Raw genomic sequence first — 22,614 nt, 5'->3', positions numbered from 1 at the left:
AAAACAAAAAAAGAATTCCGTCGCCGGGACTTGAACCCGGGTCTCTCGGGTGAGAGCCGAGTATCCTAACCACCTAGACTACGACGGATCATGTTCAAAGTGCTTCCGGTTACTCTAATATTGTTCGTCCTTTACGGTTTCAGTCCAGATCAAACCGAACAATCAACCTTAAGATCAGGTTCTTCTAGGCAACTGTAATTCAGGTCCATCAAATTAAGGGTGAAGCCAGACAACGTGTCTTAGCGATGGCAATAAATATACGATGTTGATAGTGTTGTTACATTTTGATCAGCAACTTTTTCCGCCTTCTTTTCGAATGATGAAGGAGGAGCATAATAACTCCCCATTTCACAAGGCACCCCCCACCCACCCACCCACACGCGAACATCAGGGAACCCGAAAGGTACAAAGGAAACCTCACATCACAAAACAGAAGTTCTAAGGCCTGGCCACACAGCACCAAAATACAGCTAAATGCCACACTTCCCTTCATATTTTATTTTTTGACGGTGCTACTGTAGGCTTACGCCGGCCTGACCCATTTCTTTGAACAAACAGTAACATATTTACATCATGCAGCATTATTTGCGTAGCTTGGAGCGAGCAAATAAGAGAAAGAAATTCCGTTCATATTTCTTTAGCATTGTACTTGCAACAACGACAACATTCGAAAAATATGGGCAGGGAGACTGTAAGTGCAGTGAGCAGTATTCCACCACTGTTATACATACTCCGGAGTCTGGACTAGTCCCATCTGCAAACGCATGTTCTCACATGTTATACACCACAGAATTCTATGAAATGGAACAGGCGAAAAGTCTACCGATCCAAGAAAGAACTTTATTATGCACTACAGAATTTCTGCTCAGTTGCCGATTTCTAAGCTGTGTACAGCCTCCAGTGAACATTACGATCTTCAGGAAAGTAAATAACACACCCCTGAATGATGTTTGGCGTCATTCACCCCAGTAGTTTAGCCCTTGGTCTTCTTCGAATATAGGCACCTGTACATCATATCACCATTACAGGTGCTTTGACGTCAGACCCTTTCCAATATTTGTAAAAATGATGAAAACACAGGCATCAGCCTCCACGCAGCACAGGTGGATACAAGTCGTGGCAGAAACATGCCATTCAAAACTCTGCTTGCGATTGGACCATCATGGTGCTCCAGGCTTTCCTTGACAAGAACTATATTTCTTGGCTCATTTCAAATGCACGCTGTTGTTTGAATGATGGCATCTTAATCCGACGAAACGCAGCACAGCGGTCTTTCTTCAGGGGACTCAGCTTCCCGGAAAACAGACTGCCTATGATCCAGCTTGCTGGCTGCAAGGGAGATAAAGGGAGAATCAGAAGAACTGGAAATGACGAGTACCAGTTCCAAAAAAGGATAAAGTGTAGGGAAACATTTAAATGGTAAATACAGCGATACAGCCATGTATAATGTGAATCAAGTAGCATGTCTTATTGGCAGCAGGGAAGCAAGCCTTTCGGATCCTAATCAGTTAGTTTTATAGAAGGTCAAGATGAAACAACATGACTGAATTACAAGAGGTAGACAATGGATTAAGGCATGTTGTGACAAATTACTTCTCTGTATTTACTTATAGAGCTAGTATTCCAGCATTGAAAGACAGACTACTCTATCTGAGCAGTTGCTGCTTATATTCAGTCATTTCCTATATCTGGAATGGAAGTTTCTACATTCAAAATTCAACTAACCGCTGTTTTTATGTCATGTTCCAGCCCACAATGACTTAGATGGCGTGATGCGCTCGCCTCATTTGCAACAAGAATGATTCCACGCGAGCAATGCTTATCCTCCAAGCTTTCAATTAATCCTTGAAGAGATACAAAAACTTGGCCACCTCCATGCTGTGGAACACAAATATAATGTAAGGGTCACATCATGTAGACAAGGAAACTAGTCATGTATATGTGACACAATCAGTAGTAAAAAATCAGATACATCAAATTAAGAGTGAACTAAGACAATGCCTCTTAACTATGACAATAGTATATGATGTATTACAATTCACTAAACAAATATTGCTTGATTAGTAGGTTATCCATCATGTTTTCTCACCAGACTTGCAACATACCTTGATAATGTTCGAGAATTTTGAACAGAAGCTGATTTTGCCATGGATCAAGAATCCTACTCCATGAAATACCAATTTATTATTTCTTAGGTAAACTGATTGGCCAAATGTTGAAATCTCCACTGTATGCCTTTGTCGAATTAAGTACCTGGCAAAAGGGTATATCAAAAGTTGAGCATCAAGAACAAAGTATTTTAACCTAATACATATGGACAACAGAGCAGATGCTCCTCGATGAATTTTTAGTTGCTGAAAATAAAGCTAGGATAAACAATCTTCACGGCAAAGTGCCTTGAGTATGTTTGACACCAGAATCGATCGGCTCGGATTCTTACAAAGCAACCTCATCTAGATGGACTAATATACTTAACTAAAAGCATATACATCGACTTTACATGTGTTGTATGTGAAATATTCAGAATTACAGTATGAACAGTTTGGCTAATTAATCATGTCAATGTTTAGATAACCATTTTACAAAGATACTTCTTAGGTACCCTATGTTGCTTGACTTTAAGTTCAGATAATTTAGCCCATTAAATGAAATATCTTTCATTTCTTACACGAGCTTGGCATCGAATTGAGAAAGCTTCATGTGGGCTTTTGACAGATCTCAAAATGCATACACACTTTTAAGGTTTTTGGAAATTTTCCTTCAACTACTTCAAGAAGGATATGAAAACTGATGCTTTCATGAGCAAAGATGTGATAAAATTTAAAATTCCATTTTCACAGGATAGGTGTGCTGCAAGGTGTCATTGCTTACTTTCCAGGTGGCAACAGTAAACCAGCTTGAAGAGAATCAAAAAGCCAATTGGAATTTAAAATCCAGGAATCGGTAGCACAACCATACAAGAACTTAGCTGTTGATACCTGTTGCAACAAACATCTATCAGACACAGTGCAATTTCATACTGTAAAAAAATGAATGTGCAATTTTAAATGGGAGCCTACAGCCCTACACCATTTTCTCCTACAGGCTACAGCATATACTAAAACTATAAAAGGATACATGATGAACGATAGATGGTACCCAACAAACAAAATGGAAATGGTACAACAAACCTTTTTAGGGGAAAGAACTACAGGAGGCTTCCACCTCACAAGCTCTGCAAGCTTGCTTTTTTTATCAAATGGACAGGGTGGCACTTTAGAAAGAATACAACCTCCAAATTTCCTTATTACAGAGACAATCTCTTTCTCCTTATGACTTTGAAATCCAGTCACCAAAAACTCTAGTCTATGAAATATGGCTTCTTTTTTGCCAGTGCATTCCCTGGGCTCCTGCATGTCAGCAACTCTGCTTTCAGACCCTGCAAAGATACAAAAGTGAGGATCATCATAAGTATGTAATGACCGTGCATATATTTACTCAAGATATACAGTACATATCTAGCATAAGAGATAATAAATCAGAACTTACAACTGAATCGAGATTTAACCCTTCTGCTCTTGGTCTGTCTAGTACTAGGTTTAGCATTCAACAATTGGGGTCCTTTTCTTTTAAGGCATCGTTTAGCAACACTCAAATATGTTGTGGGTTGAGGAAAAACTTCTGATGGGATATATTGCTCTTTGCTATGATGCTCATTATCATTGTGAGCATCAGATGATTTCTTCTGAACCAAAGAAAAACCATTCAAACTTCCAGCTTCAGCATTGTTTTCTATGAACTGATTAGAGGCTTGGATACGCTGTATCTTCTTATTTAAGATTATCGGTGTGCCTCTCTCATTCTGACAAACTGCCACATTAACATCATTATGAGCCACACTACCTCCCGAGATGTTTGATATAGGTCGTCCTAGCATGCTAAAAGGCCTGAGTGAACTGTGTATTCTCCGCCTCCCTGAATTAGATTCTGCTACCGTATCTAACGGCACAGAAGATGGACTGGCTTCTACATCTAGGTCATTCTTCAGAGATTCATTGGGATATGCTGGTTTACTCTTCTCCTCATTCCTCTGTTTGCATTCAGGAGGTTGACTAGTGGAAACTTCATTGCAAGATATGCTACACGGAACAAATGAACAGAGAGGATCCTCAGGTGATAAGCTTGAACATACTACTTGATGGCATGACTCCGCACTTTGATCCTCTCCATGGAAACCTTCATCCTTTTGGAGAAAAGATGCTCTTGAAGAGGCAACCATTTCTGCCGATATCGCTCTAGGTGCAGGAGAGCACTCATTCATGCTATCCATCGACTCCGAAATGAAGCTAGTTCTTATATGCTTCCTTGCACGACCACCAAACTTCGTCTCTTCAACAATTCTTCCAGCTTCCTGGAAATACATTTCACATTGTAATTACACAGATGAAGAGTGCTGAATGAGATACACATAGGATCGATTAAGTTTGTTATAACAAAATGTCCATGGGCAACAAATTTACCTTCGTGATATTTTGACCTCTTACTGGATTCCTCATGTTTTCAGTAAAATCATGGTTGTTTTGAGTCAACTTCTGGAAAGCAGGTTCCTTATTTCTCGAGCAAGAGAATGCTTTATCTCGAGCTGGTTGCTTTACAGGAACACATCCTGGACTTGATTCTTTTACTAGCGCACCAGCAGAACTGTTCTCTGCCAAAGAATCAGGTACATGGTCACTGGTACAAGCATCTTGGCTGCGCCATTCTTTATTTTGCTCCTCAGAAGAACAAATGTCTACATCATGCGAGGCATAACTAGGCTGAGTGATGCTCTGTTTCAAGTTAGTTGTGTTGTGGTCTTGAGATGAACAAGCAGTTTGAACAGTACACAGGCCAACATCTTCGAATACGTCAAGCATTTCGATCTCATCCAATTCTGCAAGCCAATCACTCTCATCCAGACCATTTTGAAAAGATTCACTATAATGTTCTACTTCCTCAAGAAAACACTGTCTCCGAGCTTCCTTTACACGCAGAGCAGCTTCGAGGGCAGATGCAGTCAACTTATCAGGCTGGCAATCATCAAGTATCATTTCTGCGATAACCATAGCCTCAGAGGCAGCAATAGATAGCTCAACCGCATCATTAGCATCTGCCTTACGGAGCTTCTGAACATCAGCTTTTCCACCCGATGGTTGATGTTTTCTTGCACCAAGTGGTTTAGTGACATCCTTGCTAGCCACTCTGCGGACTCCTTGTTGTGCATCATCCTTAAGGCCTTTAGCCTCCTGCACAGCTTCGGTCTCTTGTGCTTGACCATCAACATAAGAGTCCTTGAATGGTCCTTTGCATGTACCAGAATTTAGAATCTGTGGGCTAACATTGGCTTGAACTGAGGAGATATCCTTGCTAGCCACTCTACTGACTTCTAGTTGCTTATCATCCTTGATGCTTTTAGCATCTTGTACAGCTTTGATCTCTTGTACTTGACCATTAACATAAGAGCCCTTCAACGGTCCTTTGCATGCACCAGAGTTTAGAATCTGAGGTCTAACATTGGCTTGAACTGAGGAGAGTTGTGCTGCACTTTCTGAAGAAAGGTGCAGAGAGAAAGGCAGAACCTGGAGGGAAGAAATTGAACCCATGTTATAACAGCACACGACAAGAAGAAGAATATGTTTGTGCAGCAGAGGAAAGAGCCAATTATTTTGACTGTTACAAGCCTATGTTGGCTACTATGCTAACTTGTTCACTTATAATGCAATCCATCAAGGTGATTGAAAATGAAAACACATGCACAAAGTTTAGAACCCCATTAAAACCACAAGCACATTTGACATGAAGAAGCACACAATAGGCAAGATGAAAATGGCATGCTGAACCTACAATTTTATTCTTTCCCCATTCAATGAAAGATTACAAACAAATGGAACAAAAGTAAGTAGATTGTACAAGTGTTCATCCCTGGAACAAACAATGTAACTCAGGGCAAAGAAGAAATCCACAGAATTATCATAACTGTTATGCAGGATTGAATCATTAAAGGATACAGGTACATGTACTGCCATCTTCTGATTTATTTGATCCAACAGGGTCACAATAGCCTAAGTTGTGACCAAGCTTCGGTGATAATCATCAAGAATCTTAGCCTACCTCTCTGTCTGTCGGAGTACTTGCAGCAGGTGTATCCTCATCTCCTGACAAATGCAAACGGAACCCGCTGTAACCACCAGCGTTTACCGTGGCATTCGGACAACTCCGTTGCTCCTGTGCAGGGTCCAGAATGAACACACAGTCCTGCAGTTGAGTGAAGAGAGCACACCACATCAGATCAGAGCAGATAGATACACACAAACACATCAGATGCACTGAGATCCAATTCAATCTTGCTACATTTTTCCTACCAATGACCAATCACCGGTTTGGATCATTGTCAAATGTCAATAAGATGGGGTTGCTAGCCGCAAAACAATCGAACCAGGGTTTCTCCCCTTCCTGTAATATGGCCAGCGGAAACAGATAGGCTATCGCAAGTGCTGAGAAATCAAAGGGGCGAATAAAATGATAAACCCAGAGCCTGCGTACAAGGTTAGCACCAATCGACGCGCAAATCTGGCAAGGAGAGCGCACCTCACAAGGCAGCGGCGACACGCCGGCGCTGTCTGTTCGGTGCTCGCCGGCCGTCGGCTGCCGATGCGGCTGAAGCCATTGCGGGAGCCACGCATTATCCTGAAGAAGTCGAAGGAACACAAGAGGGCGTCAGAAGAGGGCGCATTCCCACAGTTCACATCTCCCCCCTCCCGCCCAACCGAGAGAGAGAGAGAGAGAGAGAGAGAGAGAGAGAGAGAAGAGAGGGATAGAGAGAGAGAACGGCGGTTACCTCGGAGAAGCGCGGCGAGTGGTAGGCGCAGGTCGACATGGCGGCGGGGCCTGGGCGCCGCCAGGAGAAGGAGAGGGGGGGGGCGGAGGGTCTTCTTTCTGTACCAAATCTGGCTTGCTTGATAAGCGTCTCTCTCCCGCCACCGCCCACCGCAGCGGTTCGCGCCATAAAAATGACAGCAAGGTCTTTCCTTTCCGGACCTCCTATGCGCCGCTCGCTGCGGCGAACTGCGAGCGGACACACAGGGGGTCGTCTGACTGGGCCGGCCCAGTTTTTTGCCTTTTCCTTTTTTTTACTGTTCCTTCTATCCATTTCTGCTTATTTTCTTTTTTTTCTTTTATGGTCCGTTTTCTCATTCTTTTTTCCTTTTTATTTTCTAATTTGAAGCGAAAACATTTTTCGAATTTTAAGAATATTTTTTGAAAATCCAGAACATTTTTTAAACAGTGAATCTTTTTTGAATTGTAAAAAGAAAATTGAAACATGAACATTTTTAAATTCCTGAACAAAATTATAAAACCGTGAAGATTTCCGAATTTTGAAACAGTAAATGTTTTTTGAAACAGTAAATGTTTTTTGAATTTTGAAACAGTAAATGTTTTTTGAATTTTGAACAAATTGGAAACATGAATACATTTCCAATTCATGAAAAAAATTATAGAATAGTGAATATTTTTCGATTCTGAGAAAAAAAATTGAAACCGCAAATATTTTTCAAATTCTGAACAAATTTGGAAACATGAACATATTTCAAATTCATGTACAAAATTATAAAATCATGAAAAAAATTCGAATTGTGAACAAAATTAGAAACATGAACAAATTTTGAAACAGTAAATGTTTTTTGAATTTTGAACAAATTGGAAACATGAATACATTTCCAATTCATGAAAAAAATTATAGAATAGTGAATATTTTTCGATTCTGAGAAAAAAAATTGAAACCGCAAATATTTTTCAAATTCTGAACAAATTTGGAAACATGAACATATTTCAAATTCATGTACAAAATTATAAAATCATGAAAAAAATTCGAACTGTGAACAAAATTAGAAACATGAACAAATTTTGAAACAGTAAATGTTTTTTGAATTTTGAAAAAATTGGAAACATGAATACATTTCCAATTCATGAAAAAAATTATAGAATAGTGAATATTTTTCGATTCTGAGAAAAAAAATTGAAACCGCAAATATTTTTCAAATTCTGAACAAATTTGGAAACATGAACATATTTCAAATTCATGTACAAAATTATAAAATCATGAAAAAAAATCGAATTGTGAACAAAATTAGAAACATGAGCAAATTTTGAAACAGTAAATGTTTTTTGAATTTTGAACAAATTGGAAACATGAATACATTTCCAATTCATGAAAAAAATTATAGAATAGTGAATATTTTTCGATTCTGAGAAAAAAAATTGAAACCGCAAATATTTTTCAAATTCTGAACAAATTTGGAAACATGAACATATTTCAAATTCATGTACAAAATTATAAAATCATGAAAAAAATTCGAATTGTGAACAAAATTAGAAACATGAACAAATTTTGAAACAGTAAATGTTTTTTGAATTTTGAACAAATTGGAAACATGAATACATTTCCAATTCATAAAAAAATTATAGAATAGTGAATATTTTTCGATTCTGAGAAAAAAATTTGAAACCGCAAATATTTTTCAAATTCCGAACAAATTTGGAAACATGAACATATTTCAAATTCATGTACAAAATTATAAAATCATGAAAAAAATTCGAATTGTGAACAAAATTAGAAACATGAACAAATTTTGAAACAGTAAATGTTTTTTGAATTTTGAACAAATTGGAAACATGAATACATTTCCAATTCATGAAAAAAATTATAGAATAGTGAATATTTTTCGATTCTGAGAAAAAAAATTGAAACCGCAAATATTTTTCAAATTCTGAACAAATTTGGAAACACGAACATATTTCAAATTCATGTACAAAATTATAAAATCATGAAAAAAATTCGAATTGTGAACAAAATTAGAAACATGAACAAATTTTGAAACAGTAAATGTTTTTTGAATTTTGAACAAATTGGAAACATGAATACATTTCCAATTCATGAAAAAAAAATATAGAATAGTGAATATTTTTCGATTCTGAGAAAAAAAATTGAAACCGCAAATATTTTTCAAATTCTGAACAAATTTGGAAACATGAACATATTTCAAATTCATGTACAAAATTATAAAATCATGAAAAAAATTCGAATTGTGAACAAAATTAGAAACATGAACAAATTTTGAAACAGTAAATGTTTTTTGAATTTTGAACAAATTGGAAACATGAATACATTTCCAATTCATGAAAAAAATTATAGAATAGTGAATATTTTTCGATTCTGAGAAAAAAATTTGAAACCGCAAATATTTTTCAAATTCTGAACAAATTTGGAAACATGAACATATTTCAAATTCATGTACAAAATTATAAAATCATGAAAAAAATTCGAATTGTGAACAAAATTAGAAACATGAACAAATTTTGAAACAGTAAATGTTTTTTGAATTTTGAACAAATTGGAAACATGAATACATTTCCAATTCATGAAAAAAATTATAGAATAGTGAATATTTTTCGATTCTGAGAAAAAAAATTGAAACCGCAAATATTTTTCAAATTCTGAACAAATTTGGAAACACGAACATATTTCAAATTCATGTACAAAATTATAAAATCATGAAAAAAATTCGAATTGTGAACAAAATTAGAAACATGAACAAATTTTGAAACAGTAAATGTTTTTTGAATTTTGAACAAATTGGAAACATGAATACATTTCCAATTCATGAAAAAAATTATAGAATAGTGAATATTTTTCGATTCTGAGAAAAAAATTTGAAACCGCAAATATTTTTCAAATTCTGAACATATTTGGAAACATGAACATATTTCAAATTCATGTACAAAATTATAAAATCATGAAAAAAAATTCGAATTGTGAACAAAATTAGAAACATGAACAAATTTTGAAACAGTAAATGTCTTTTGAATTTTGAACAAATTGGAAACATGAATACATTTCCAATTCATGAAAAAAATTATAGAATAGTGAATATTTTTCGATTCTGAGAAAAAAAATTGAAACCGCAAATATTTTTCAAATTCTGAACAAATTTGGAAACATGAACATATTTCAAATTCATGTACAAAATTATAAAATCATGAAAAAAATTCGAATTGTGAACAAATTTAGAAACATGAACAAATTTTGAAACAGTAAATGTTTTTTGAATTTTGAACAAATTGGAAACATGAATACATTTCCAATTCATGAAAAAAATTATAGAATAGTGAATATTTTTCGATTCTGAGAAAAAAAATTGAAACCGCAAATATTTTTCAAATTCTGAACAAATTTGAAAACATGAACATATTTCAAATTCATGTACAAAATTATAAAATCATGAAAAAAATTCGAATTGTGAACAAATTTGGAAACATGAACAAAATTCAAATTCATGAACAATATTATAAAATCACAACCATTTTTCGAATCTATGAACAAATTTTGAAACCGCGAACGTTTTTCAAATTGTGGACAAATTTTGTAATATGAATATTTTTCGATTTGTGAACAAATTTTGAAACCGTGAACATTTTTCAAATTGTGCCCAAGTTTTAAAACCTTCAACGTTTTTTGAATTGTGCACAAACTTTAAATGAATAAAAATGAAATAGAAAAAAACAGAAAAGGGAAAAATGAGATAAAATAAATAAAAGGAAATAAGGAAATAAAAAAAACAGAACCAAAAAAAAAACGATCAGGGAACCTTTCTAAAAGTTTCCTAAAACCAAAAAAAACGGCTGGAACCTCTAGAAGTTCCCAAAACCTGGGGCGTTGAACTATTAAATGGGCCGGCCCACACCTGAACGTGGTTTATCCTGTACAAGCCCCGACATTCCGACGCAACAAGAGTCCAATAGGATTTTCCTTTTTCTTTTCTCCCCGTTGCGCTATACTGCCTGACAGGTGGGCCCCTACTGGGTGCCCCCGAGGCCTTCAACTTCTGTTGTATCTGTTTCCAGGGTGCCTTCAGCTGGTACTTTGCTACCACTACTGTTTTCAACCACGCTGTCTCAAGGGTCCCCAACAATTTGCTTCCCATAATTTGTTTGAAAGAATTATCATTTACTCCCTCCGTTTCTAAATATAAGATCTTTTAAAAAAATTACTATAGACTAGATACGAAACAAACTGAATGAATCTATACATACATCCGTATATGTAGTTCATAATGAAGTCTCTAAAAGGTTTTATATTTAGGAACGGAGGGAGTAGTATTTTGCTTGGAAAAAAGGAATATTATTTCGTGACACTCAACTCAACAGCATCATATTTTTTCTTTTTGCGAATTAACAGCGTCATATTTTTCAACCACGCTCTGTTACTGACAGTGATTTTTTCTGCATAATTTTAGAAGGAGATAATGGTACTCCATCATTTTGTATTGTGCTTTTAGAAAAAAGGAATGGTATTTCGTGACACTCAACATCATCACATCTTCCTGCCTCGAAAATAACTACTCCCTGGCATCACTTAATATGGATCGGAGGGAGTAACAAAAATAGATTTACAGGGAGAATTCCGATATTTACTTACACGAAGTTACGCTCGGACTTGAGCTCTGCTGGCGCTGGTAAAAGAGGAAGAAAAAAGACCAGAAAAGCTACACCAAAATTGGGCCATAAGAGCTGAAACGCACGTCCCAAAAAAAGTTACAGAAAGAACGAAGAACAGCTGCACAAATTACTGCACGGGCGACTTGTATCAACAGACAGTCCGAACAACAGTCGGGCGGTCGCCGACCGATGCTCCAAGATCACCCTCTAGCTCTTCAAGTCCGCCAGCGCGGTCTTGGTGGCGGCGGAAATCACAGCGTCAGAAGCGTTTGGCAGGTAGTAGTATTTCCCTGGCACAGCAAGGAAAGAAGCTGTGTTCATGGAAGGTTATGCTGATAACTGATTTACGGTATGTCGGGTACTTATAATTAGTGATGAAGATGGCTGGTGTATCTTTTTAAGTGCCGACAAGGTTCCTTGGACTCCATTCGTACTACCTTATACCATGAAAATACGTAAAAAATAAACCGAAACAAAAACAGGCATCGTTTCCTGCAGATTTCAGATGTATTGAAATTTATTCTTAGTAATCTGAGAGGTGCAGTGTCGAGAATACCTTGGGCAACCCTTGCGATTTCCTTGGCGAATCCCGTAGATACAAACTTGTTCTCGGTATCGATGACAAGAAGCGACATTCCTGCCTTGAATATTTTTGCAGACACGTCAAGTATCTCATCCTTGCAAAGAGGAAGCAAATTCGTAAGTGCCTTTTGAACACAGCAGGAAACTTCAAAAGGATGGCCCAAGGATACACTGTTTGGTGTTAGGATAGGAGCGGTACCTTCAATTCTTGAGTAGATGGTCTTGGTGCGTCTGAAGCAGCGGCAGCTTCTGGGTCATTGGATTTCTTCAGTGATACATTAGCTCTTCCATCGGTGATTGCAACGATCATGATACGCCCAACGTCGCCACTCTTTTCAGCATTCAATCCCACTCTGACAGCCTTAAAGTAGAATCCACAATGTTATCCAGATTACAGATGTCCTGGCACTACAGAAGAATTCAACGCAGTTCTTGGTTCTTACTGTACTCAGGCCATGAGCTAAAGGAGAACCGCCACCGCATGGTAGCTTCTCAAGACGTTTGCGAGCCATTGCAATGGATCTGGATGGTGGAAGTAGAACCTCAGCATAGTCTCCACGGAAGGGAATAATTGCAACCTGAGGGATGCCAAAATGGAAGCTAAAGTTAGTGCACAAACTGTCCATATGACAATGATTACCCAAAGGGGAAGCACAAATGGAGGTGGCTTACAAGTAACAAATTCTAACCACTAAAGAAAAGATAACAAATTCTAATGATAAACTTTTACATTTCAGTAGTACCTGATCTCTGCTTGTGTAACTTTCTGCAAGCAACTTCAATGCTGCACCTTTGGCATTCTGCATGCGATTCAGGGCCATGCTGCCACTAGCGTCCACAACAAATATGACCTGCCATGAAATAAGTCCAAACAGAGTTGTGAGGTCTTGTGGTCAGAAAAATCAGGTTTGCCACTTACATAAAACATGACTGGCATAATATACAGATTCAAATGAAATTGCACAAGCAAATGCGTAGAGAGAGGCACACAGACCAGAGCACCGGCTTTTCGAGCCATTCTCTTGGCTCTCATGTCAGTCTTTTCAACAAAAACTTTTCTTGTCTTGTCAAGACTTTTCTCTCTTCGCAGTTTTTGATATGGTGCGGCTGCTCGAAGTGTCGCATCAACAGCTAACCTCCTGACTGGACCCTACAACAAAACGAACTGTTTAGATGAGCCAATTTGGTGAGCAAGGGTGCCAAGTAACAAGGTAGGAGTAAAATACAAAGGAAGGTGTCTGCTATATCAGTAAAATTAATGGAGAAGAGCAGAAGGCATTGGAAGAATTCAAAATGCAATAAAGCAGACCTAGATAATGAGAAGTGCCTACGCATTATTTGAATAAAGAAACAAACACGAGCATGGATTCAGGAATGTTTGAAGAATCAAGTGTTTTAAGTTGCAGCATTAACGAGGTAAAACTTAAGACCTTTGGAAGCATAGGCTTTATGTATCGGCCCCTGTCTTCTGAGAATATGACATTTTTTGCTCGTCCAGCCTTTCCTTTTTTTCTTTGTGCTTGCTGAGCAAAGAAAAGGAGCTTATCATCTACTAGTCCACCTTCAGCATCAAAAATGAACTCCTCGGGTATCTGGTCATCTTGTTTTTCGTTTTCTTCGTCGTCATCCTGTCAGAAAACAACAACTAATGAGCTCTAAGAAACAAATGAATAGGCATCAAGTACGGGTTGCTCAATCATAAAATTCAACCTCCTTTTCCTCCTCATCCTTCTCCTCGTCTTCCTCCTTCTCATCTTGATCTTCTGCGTTATCTTGATTTTGTGGAGGTGGTGGAGGTGGGGGTGGAGGTGGTTGGTTTTGCTGCTCTTGTGGGTTATCAGATATGATCGAACGAGGTAGAATAACTAGCTCTACCTGCAGGAAGATGCCATGCGTGTCAAATATTAAGTAAAACACACTTCAAATTTTTGACACAGATGCAAACAGAAATAATATAGCAAAAGAAAGAAAGAAATGAGGTATGCTAGCAATAAAATTTCCATGCTACTTTATAGTTTATTCTTAACAACCAGACACAGTAAACTTCATTTGGAACAGTCAAGTTAAGAGATGGAGAAAATAATCAACTGAAATTCCACGAGGTGTGTTGCTTCATTACTGAATAAAGAATCTGCAAGCATAAAAATACTTAACAGCTTTCTTAAGGTCCTCCGCAAAAACTTTTTCACGTCCTTCCATGGCAGCAAGACATTTTGCCACTCGAGCAGCATACAACTCAGCCCGGTGCCCCTGCAAGAAATTTCAAGACTCGGAAATTAATATATAAATATGAAAACACATTCATTTTAACTTTCCAACTCAGCACTACAACAACAACAACAAAGCCTTTAGTCCCAAACAAGTTGGGGTAGGCTAGAGGTGAAACCCATAAGATCTCACGACCAACTCATGGTTCTGGCACATGGATAGCAAGCTTCCACGCACCCCTGTCCATGGCTAGTTCTTTGGTGATGCTCCAATCCTTTAGATCTCTCTTTACGGACTCTTCCCATGTCAAGTTCGGTCTACCCCGACCTCTCTAGACATTATCAGCATGCTTTAGCCGTCCGCTATGCACCGGGGCTTCTGAAGACCTGCGCTGAATATGCCAAACCATCTCAGACGATGTTGGACAAGCTTCTCTTCAATTGGCGCTACCCCAACTCTATCCCGTATGTTTCCAACTCAGCACTAACCACAACAAATAAGCATAACTGCCTCAACAAGCAATATGCTGGTGTGATGGACGTCAAACAGGTATAGCTGTGTAAGTGTGTAGTATCTAGATTAGGGATGACAGCTGTGTGGAATTTTTCCACCAGTTCCACAGAAGGAAACGTAGAGAAAATATGGAAACAGAAACAGAAACAAACACGGAATGACGTTTCCTGGAGGATCACGTACGGAAACGGAATTTTCATATCCAAGCCACTGAATTTTCTGTTTACATTTTCATATATGTAGCCCATTCCAACAGGCAAAAGCCCATATTCCTTTGGCCTAATCCAACCCAGCCCTAATCTTAACACACGTAAACTTAATCTCCCAATCGCTCTCCCCTAGCCACTGCCTCATTGGGTCATACGCTGCTGCCTGCTCGCACACACCTGCATTCGGGCGACCAAAGCGGGGCCCTCATCGCTGGTGCAACAACGACGGTGTCCTCCAGCCGCCTATTGGTCATCCTCCGCCCATTCCCCGCACGTCGTCCCTCGATCCTCCACCAACGACGCCCCTCGTCCCCCCCCCCCTGCCATGTACTCTTGTATTTTTATTTTCAGTGTTGCTCGCTTATATTGAGAACTTTTCATGATGAATTGACGATAAACCATGGTATATCATAATATTTAGAGTCAACTGAGTAAATAGTAATTGAACAAGTTTGTTCATTTGCTTGTGTTTTTCTGCATGATTGAAGGGGTCTCTGAGTTATTTTTTTTCTTTCGCTCTTAGTTCCAGCAAGCATTCACTTTCATATACATGTCCTCAGCGTATCCGCTCTGTATTCGTTTCCAGCAATATGTATCTCCGTATTTGTTTCTGGGGTTCCTGTATTCGCCCCCCCCCCCCCCCCCCCCAAAAAAAAAAGAACGAAGGAGTAGACCTAGAAGGTTACTACATATAACCAGTTGACCACACGAGGCTATAACATACAAAATGGGAACAATGAAATGGCCCAGGTGGCATGTTCCAACTGAAGGTAACAGCAGGAAATGACTTTACTAAGACAAGGTAAAAAAAATCAGTAACCTTGGCTTTGTTGTCAAAAACTCAAATAGATTGAAGCACTTGAAAATGGGTTGGTTAGTCGATCAAGTTACATTTGATGTACATATATGGAAAAAAGATTCGCCGAAGACCTTGAATAATGATGTCAAACTAAAGAAGGTATGCATATTTCCAATGATACAATACATACTAGGGTAGCCAATCATGGTACATATGTTGACTGTTATCTGCAGCTAGTAGTACTGCGCATAATACAAAACAACATTGATTCTACAAACAGTTGGCTCAATGCCTCAAAGCAAGCTCATTGGCTGGAAAAACATCAAGCTTCAACAAGTCAACTAACCTGACAACCACCACGTATAGCTTCCATGACAAGATATTTGAGCTGCTCTGTGCTGATAGCAACATCCTTCAGATATTCTCTTGCCAAAATTATCTGAGTGACCATGTATTATCATTGTGAGACAAGCAGTACATAACATAGATTTTAACTCAAATACTCCCTTGTCACTACATATAAGCTGTTTTTTACCTTTTTAGTCTTGACTTGAGATTTTGCATACTTCAAAACAAATGATAAAAGTTGTACATAGTGGAAGTCATGTGGTCAATCTAGGTGCTCATGTCTAATATATGCATAATTTGTGTTTCCTGTCTATATATGCCAAATGGATGAGTGACATGCATCCTTTGTGTTTCCTGTCTAATATATGCCTACCTTGTTTACTCAACAATATGCAGTTAAAAGAGATATATTTCCATTGATTTCACAACTGAAGACAATATTGTCTCATGCGTCAACACATCTTAAAATGGTAATTTTATAAAATTCATTATTTCGGACAAACTAAGTTGATTCATATAAAATGAAGGAATATACATTAAGTCCAAGTTTAACTAATAATATATCCACTATAAACATAAGAGTCCATGATTTTTAAGTCCAAGTATGCGTTGCACTTGTGGCAGATGTGATTTCTTGCTTTTCATATGACCACTGGTTTCTCCTTTGTAATCATGAGTGTTTGATAGCTACATAAGTGTGGACCCCATACATTTTGTAACTGAATGAGTTAATATATACAATGATCTTGGAAGGTGTTTTGTACACAATAAAATAGAAAACAGAAACCAAAACTAAATGGTGTTTGCACCCTACTCTGATTTGATAAAGCTGGTACAGTGCAGCTTCATTAATTAATGATCTCAGTAACTCGGTCATTTAGCAGTACCTGAGTTTTTGCAACCTCAGTTTCCTCTTCCACCATCTTAAAAACATCTTTGCTAGACTCCTGAAATTGTGTTGCAATATTGACGGCTGCCACACGGTCATCAAAACTCAATGGAAGGTCAGCACTGCAAAATGAAACAGTATGACAATGAACAAATCATGAATTTGGTAATAAAAAGTAAATAAGCAAGCGATCTTTCAAGTCTAAAGTACCTTAAATTAATTGCAATACGATCAAGTAAGTGTTCACGTACGGATCCTTCCTCCGGGTTGTACGTGGCAATTAGAAGTGGTTTGCATGGATGACGGAAGCTAATTCCCTCCCTTTCCACAATATTAACTCCTTCCGTCAAGACATTCAAAAGCAGATTGCTTATGCCGTCGTCCAATAGATTTATCTCATCGACATAAAGAACACCTCTGTGAGCTTCAGCAAGAAGACCAGGTTGAAACACAGTAGTTCCTGATCTCACTGACTGTTCAACATCAACAGATCCAATGAGCCTATCCTCTGTGACACCGAGTGGAATCTGTCATAGGGAAACCTGCGGCATTATTAAACTAACAATGACTTGGGAAGATACCACGACACTAAGTCAGTGTGCTATACCTGCACAAAAGGTGCTTTGACAATCTCGCATTTGACATTACCATCGGCATCATATTGCACTTGGTCAGCCAAATGGTCCTCCCATCTATCATAAAAAGGAGCTTAATCAAGTAAGCTGATGAAACATTTAAGGAACAAAGAAGAAGCTGAACATTGGATGGCGAAATGATCAAAGCATTTTCAGATATGGCATTGTGAAGACATTACTCTTCTGGAATGTTGGGGTCAGCATTTGCGATTGAGCCAACAACCACTTCGATTGGCGGAAGCATAGCGTGCAAGCCGCGGGCCATCACGGTCTTTGCCGTCCCGCGCTTCCCGGAGATGGCAATGCCTCCAACCTCACGGTCAATCGCCCCGAGCAGCAGCGAAGTTTTAATTGCATCCTGGACATGGAATTCACAAGTTACAAGAAAGTCGGGTTCACACAGCAATGCAGGAAACCATGGGAGGAAAACTACAGCTTGCAGGTGACAGATTGACTAGCGTATTTTCCAGCTACACAAAGAAATGCTGCGATTAAATCAGAACAAACTGCATGCCAGTGTCCGCGAACAACTGTAAATCATGTAAATTTTGCGCGTGTTTGGCTGCTACTGCTTGTACATTGTGGTTGAAATGCGCCTAACCAGCTCGGGGAAATGCTGCTACCAATCCCACCGCCCAATCAGTCAATCAGCAGCACCCAGGGCAGCACTAATCGTCCGAAGGAAATCTCCTCACCTGACCGACGACGGCGGCCAGAGGGAAGTACTCCCGGCCGTACTTCTGCTGCCCCGACGGCGCGGGGCTCGTCGGCGCGGGAGCGGCGCCGTTGGTGGAGTCGAGGACCTCGGAGGCCGAGGCGACGGCCGCGAGGCGCGCAGGAGCCTCCCGCCGCCGAAAACCGCGGGGGGCGAGGGAGAGCGCGGCGACGGGATGCGAGGGGAGGCGGCGGGGCGGGAGGTGCGGGAGGGAGGTGGAGAGGGCGGTGGCCATGGCAGCCATGGGGACTGGGGAGTGTGGGCGTGAGAGCGCTTATCGTTTCTTATCTGGTTTCCCGGGGGATCCGCATCGCACGCATCTCGGCCGCGCGCTTCTCTCTCGGGGACGCACGGCCGTCCGATCGGAAACGGCAGGACGTAATAGCCTACCGAACGCCATTTTACGCACCTTTTATGTGCTCTGGTCAATCACCGTGGGTTCTTTTCCTGATTTTCGATTCTTCTTGCCAGGCTCGAAGTCTCGAAGAAACAAGAGAGGCCAATAAGACCATTTTTTATGAGCAATGCTACAACTACAGGGATTTTACAGAGCGTTTACGGATTAAGCTTAGATGGAATGTTTTGATTGGTTTAGGATGAAGCGGGGCCCATCCTGAAAATCAAGAAGACAAGATTAGTGAGGGGGAGGGGCTAGTCCGTTAAATCTGTAAGAATCATTAGCAAGTTTAGCATTCTTTTACAAGGATGTGTTTGGAATCCGTAGTAGGGGCGGGGGTGCTGGCTAGCCACAAGCGTGTCTCATCGGAGTTTGTGTGAGCAAATCCATCCTCTAAACCAACTTCTACACATTGTTTCATTGTCCAGATATACTCTAGGCTGTGTGAGGTGTCACTCAAGGCATGCAGTTTGGTTTTCCGTTTCTATACACGCAAACACACAGTCTGCTGTTTGGTGTCATGAATTGCCTGTTGTCTGATAACCTCTTTGGCACGGTGATGAGGTTACTAGCACATAGCGGCCTTAGGAAGAATACGCATAACTGAACATAATATTGTGCCAGAATTTAAACACACAAATTTAAACGGAAATCGGTTTGAGATTGAACTAAAGAGCTGCTGGAGCATGTTGGGCCAGTCCTAGGGGCTGATGGTGAAGGCATCGTGCTGCTTCCCGCACCTGGTCACCACTTCAATGCCATGGTCATTGAACATGATGACCTTGAGCATGTTGGGAGTCAGCGGCTTGAAGGTCACCATGAAGCATATCTTGATCTGATGGACGACGGCGAAGGCGATCCAACCCTAGTCGAGGGTGACCCTATCGTTCAACAGGAGGGCAGTCACCCTCCACGAGTAGCGTGTGTTCGTCTTCAGCTTGGACTCGTGTGGAATGGACGGGAAGTGCTTCATGAAGTCTAGCGGCATAGGTATGGCCTCCAACTGTGGGGCCATGATCACCTTGCAGAAGTTGGTTGGCCCTGCCACCTCATGGTAGTGGTCGTAGTTCTCGCGCTTGCCACTCGATGGATCCTCCATATGTACATCGTCTGTGCCAGGGCATCACCTGGACGGGCGTCGCCACTGAGGACGGGGCCACGTCCTTGCCCTTCTCTTGCTCCTTTGGTGGCACCACCTCCTTCCCCTTGCTCTCCATGTTGATCTGCATTATGAAGAGGTTCAAACGGCCAGGATCTGCAATATGAATGTTACAACATCATCATTAAAACCTAACGCCCAGAACACCTTTATTTCCCTAGCCTCAACACGGGTCAACACTCCACCTATTTGTCTATCACTCTTCCTCCAACCCATTGATACGTCTCCAATTTATCTATAATTTTTAATTGTTGCATGTTGTTATGTTATCATTTTTGGATGTTTTATAATCATTTTATAGCAATTTTATATCATTTTTTGGGACCAACCTATTGACATAGTGCCTAGTGCCACTTGTTGTTTTTTTCTGTTTTTTTCCTTCGCAGAAAATCCATATCAGATGAGGTCCAATTGCCACGAAACTTTACGGAGATTTATTTGGACCAAGCGGAAACTTGGGAATCAAGAATGAGCAGCAGACGGGACCCAGGGGGGGCACTAGACATCAGGGCACGCCAGAGGAAAGTGTTGGTATGGACGGTACCTGTGGATACGACTAGCCGTGGAATGTGAAAGAATGGTGGAAAAGGAAGAAACTTTATTTTCTGTTTGGGAACCGCCTACAATTTGTTTAGCATGGAGGATATTAGGAACTCTCAGTCGTTCTCGTTGACACGAAAAGCATGGCACCCTAAAAAAATCTAAGTTTTTCACTTTGAGCTCTGGCACCTCTACAAATCCCTGCTTCCCTCTCCGAAGGGCCTATCTATTTACTTTATGCAATTTTTATTTTCAATTTGAGTCTTCATCCAAGGCGAAGTATTATCAAGGCGGTAATTATGTGCGGTAATTTGATTGACAACCCATAATCTTTATGTGCGGTAATTATCAAGGCGAAGTATTTCCCAGAGGGAGACCTGGTGAATGCTACATTGAAAATAAAAACATCATACACATGGAAGAGTATCATGGCAGGAGTGGAGACATTGAGGAGGTGCTATATTTGGAGGATTGGGATGGTTAGAGCGTTAACATTTCTAATGATCCGTGGATACCTCAGTCATCTTCTAACAAGGTTCTAACTATCAATGAGAATAACCATATTTCATGTGTCTCCGATCTCATAGATTCAGGTTCAGGAGAGTGGGTGAAAAATTGATGAGGCAAACATTTTGGCCAGTAGATGCCCATAGAATCTTGGCTATCCCTCTCCCCTCATATGATATGACCGACTTTCTGGCATGGAGTGTTGGAAATTAGCACACAGACGCACTTGTGGTTAACTGAAAGCTGCAGTAGAAACAAAGTAATCTCAATACCACATCATGTACTCACTCAAGGATCGTTGCTTAGCACGGAAGGAAACATATGCAGCAACATATATGGAGGAGAAAATGTTACTCAGCAGACAAGATGCTACTTAGACAAGTGTCTTGTGGCAGGAGTAACTTTCTGTTGGGGAACGTTGCATGAGAAACAAAAAAAATTCCTACGCACATACAAAATCTATCCATGGTGATGACCATCTACGAGAGGAGAGATCGGATCCACATACCCTTGTAGATCTCTAAGCGGAAGCGTATACAACATGGTTGATGTAGTCGAACATCTTCGCGATCCAAATCACAATCCATCTCGTGATACCATGACGATTCGTCCCACAATCCCATCATGATTCGTCCCGATCTAGTGCCAAACAGACGACACCTCTGCGTTCAGCACACGTACAGCTCGATGATGTTCTCCGCCTCCTTGATCCAGCAAGCGAGGGCGGAGAGGTAGATGAGTTCTCCGACAGCACAATGGCGTGGTGGCGGTGGTGGTGGAGCAATCTCAGCACGGCTTCACCAAACGTCGTCGCAGATGCGTTTTGGAAGAGAAACAGATCTAGGGAGAGAGGGGATGCCCTCCCTCTCCCTATCTATTTATAGGAGGAGAGGGTAGGTGGGGCGCAGCCCTTGCCCCTCCTCCAAGGAGGGGTCGCACTACTAGGAAAAGGCCTGCTAGTGGCGCACCTATTTTGGCTACTAATGGCACACTATAGGTGCGCCACTAGCATCACGCCATTAGAATTTTTTACTAATGGCGCACCATAGGTGTGTTGGGGAACGTTGCATGGGAAACAAAAAATTTCCCACGCGCACGAAGTCCTATCATGGTGATGTCCATCTACGAGAGGGGATTTCCGATCTACGTACCCTTGTAGATCGCACAGCAGAAGCGTTAGTGAACGCAGTTGATGTAGTGGAACGTCCTCACGTCCCTCGATCCGCCCCGCGAACCGTCCCGCGATCCATCCCACGATCTAGTGCCAAACGTACGGCACCTCCGCGTTCAGCACACGTACAGCTCGACGATGATCTTGGCCTTCTTGATCCAGCAAGAGAGACGGAGAGGTAGATGAGTTCTCCGGCAGCGTGACGGCGCTCCGGAGGTTGGTGGTGATCTAATCTCAGCAGGGCTCCGCCCGAGCTCCGCAGAAACGCGATTTAGAGGAAAAAACGTGGAGGTATGTGGTCGGGCTGCCATGGCAAAAGTTGTCTCAAATCAGCCCTAAAACCCCACTATATATAGGAGGAGGGAGGGGAGGCTTGTCTTGAGGCTCAAGGATCCCCAAGGGCTGCGCCACCAAGGGAGGAGGAGTCC

General features: G+C 40.5%; 2 protein-coding genes and 1 non-coding gene across 3 annotated transcripts; all 3 read right to left on the bottom strand.

Moving 5' to 3' along the window:
- Positions 1 to 15: 15 nt before the first annotated feature.
- Positions 16 to 88, bottom strand: TRNAE-CUC. Its single transcript has one exon. It is a non-coding gene; the product is annotated as a tRNA-Glu (tRNA).
- Positions 89 to 608: 520 nt separating this feature from the next.
- Positions 609 to 6,972, bottom strand: LOC123452936. The gene is made up of 10 exons (XM_045129680.1): positions 6,857 to 6,972; positions 6,607 to 6,705; positions 6,130 to 6,273; positions 4,500 to 5,597; positions 3,529 to 4,390; positions 3,171 to 3,418; positions 2,872 to 2,978; positions 2,106 to 2,253; positions 1,726 to 1,878; positions 609 to 1,329 (listed from the first exon to the last, which is right to left on the bottom strand). Exons 1-10 carry the CDS (start codon positions 6,893 to 6,895, stop codon positions 1,192 to 1,194), a joined length of 3,036 nt encoding a protein of 1,011 aa, XP_044985615.1. The 5' UTR covers positions 6,896 to 6,972; the 3' UTR covers positions 609 to 1,191.
- Positions 6,973 to 11,400: 4,428 nt separating this feature from the next.
- Positions 11,401 to 18,719, bottom strand: LOC123452935 (magnesium-chelatase subunit ChlD, chloroplastic). Its single transcript, XM_045129679.1, has 15 exons — positions 18,393 to 18,719; positions 17,877 to 18,055; positions 17,670 to 17,754; positions 17,273 to 17,589; positions 17,061 to 17,184; positions 16,172 to 16,264; positions 14,251 to 14,346; positions 13,807 to 13,971; positions 13,527 to 13,724; positions 13,091 to 13,246; positions 12,840 to 12,947; positions 12,540 to 12,674; positions 12,296 to 12,457; positions 12,071 to 12,191; positions 11,401 to 11,804 (listed from the first exon to the last, which is right to left on the bottom strand). The coding sequence occupies exons 1-15, from the start codon at positions 18,654 to 18,656 to the stop codon at positions 11,722 to 11,724; spliced, it is 2,286 nt and encodes a 761-aa protein (XP_044985614.1). The 5' UTR covers positions 18,657 to 18,719; the 3' UTR covers positions 11,401 to 11,721.
- Between the last annotated feature and the right edge of the window lie 3,895 nt (positions 18,720 to 22,614).

The sequence above is a fragment of the Hordeum vulgare genome, chromosome 5H, assembly GCF_904849725.1.
Source record: "Hordeum vulgare subsp. vulgare chromosome 5H, MorexV3_pseudomolecules_assembly, whole genome shotgun sequence".
Classification (NCBI taxonomy): Eukaryota; Viridiplantae; Streptophyta; class Magnoliopsida; order Poales; family Poaceae; genus Hordeum; species Hordeum vulgare.
Note: the sequence above shows the minus strand (reverse complement) of the source record. Positions and strands in the feature narration are given on the sequence as shown.

Coding starts and splice junctions, on each gene's coding strand:
- LOC123452936 (XM_045129680.1), bottom strand. CDS start 6,895: ATGTCGACCTGCGCCTACCACTCGCCGCGCTTCTCCGAG. Junction 3,419..3,528: donor GGTTAAATCTCGATTCAGTT/GTAAGTTCTGAT, acceptor GTATCTTTGCAG/GGTCTGAAAGCAGAGTTGCT. Junction 2,254..2,871: donor TTACTGTTGCCACCTGGAAA/GTAAGCAATGAC, acceptor CCCTTTTGCCAG/GTACTTAATTCGACAAAGGC.
- LOC123452935 (XM_045129679.1), bottom strand. CDS start 18,656: ATGGCTGCCATGGCCACCGCCCTCTCCACCTCCCTCCCGCACCTCCCG. Junction 17,590..17,669: donor TCAAAGCACCTTTTGTGCAG/GTATAGCACACT, acceptor TCCCTATGACAG/ATTCCACTCGGTGTCACAGA. Junction 11,805..12,070: donor AATCGCAAGGGTTGCCCAAG/GTATTCTCGACA, acceptor TTGCTGTGCCAG/GGAAATACTACTACCTGCCA.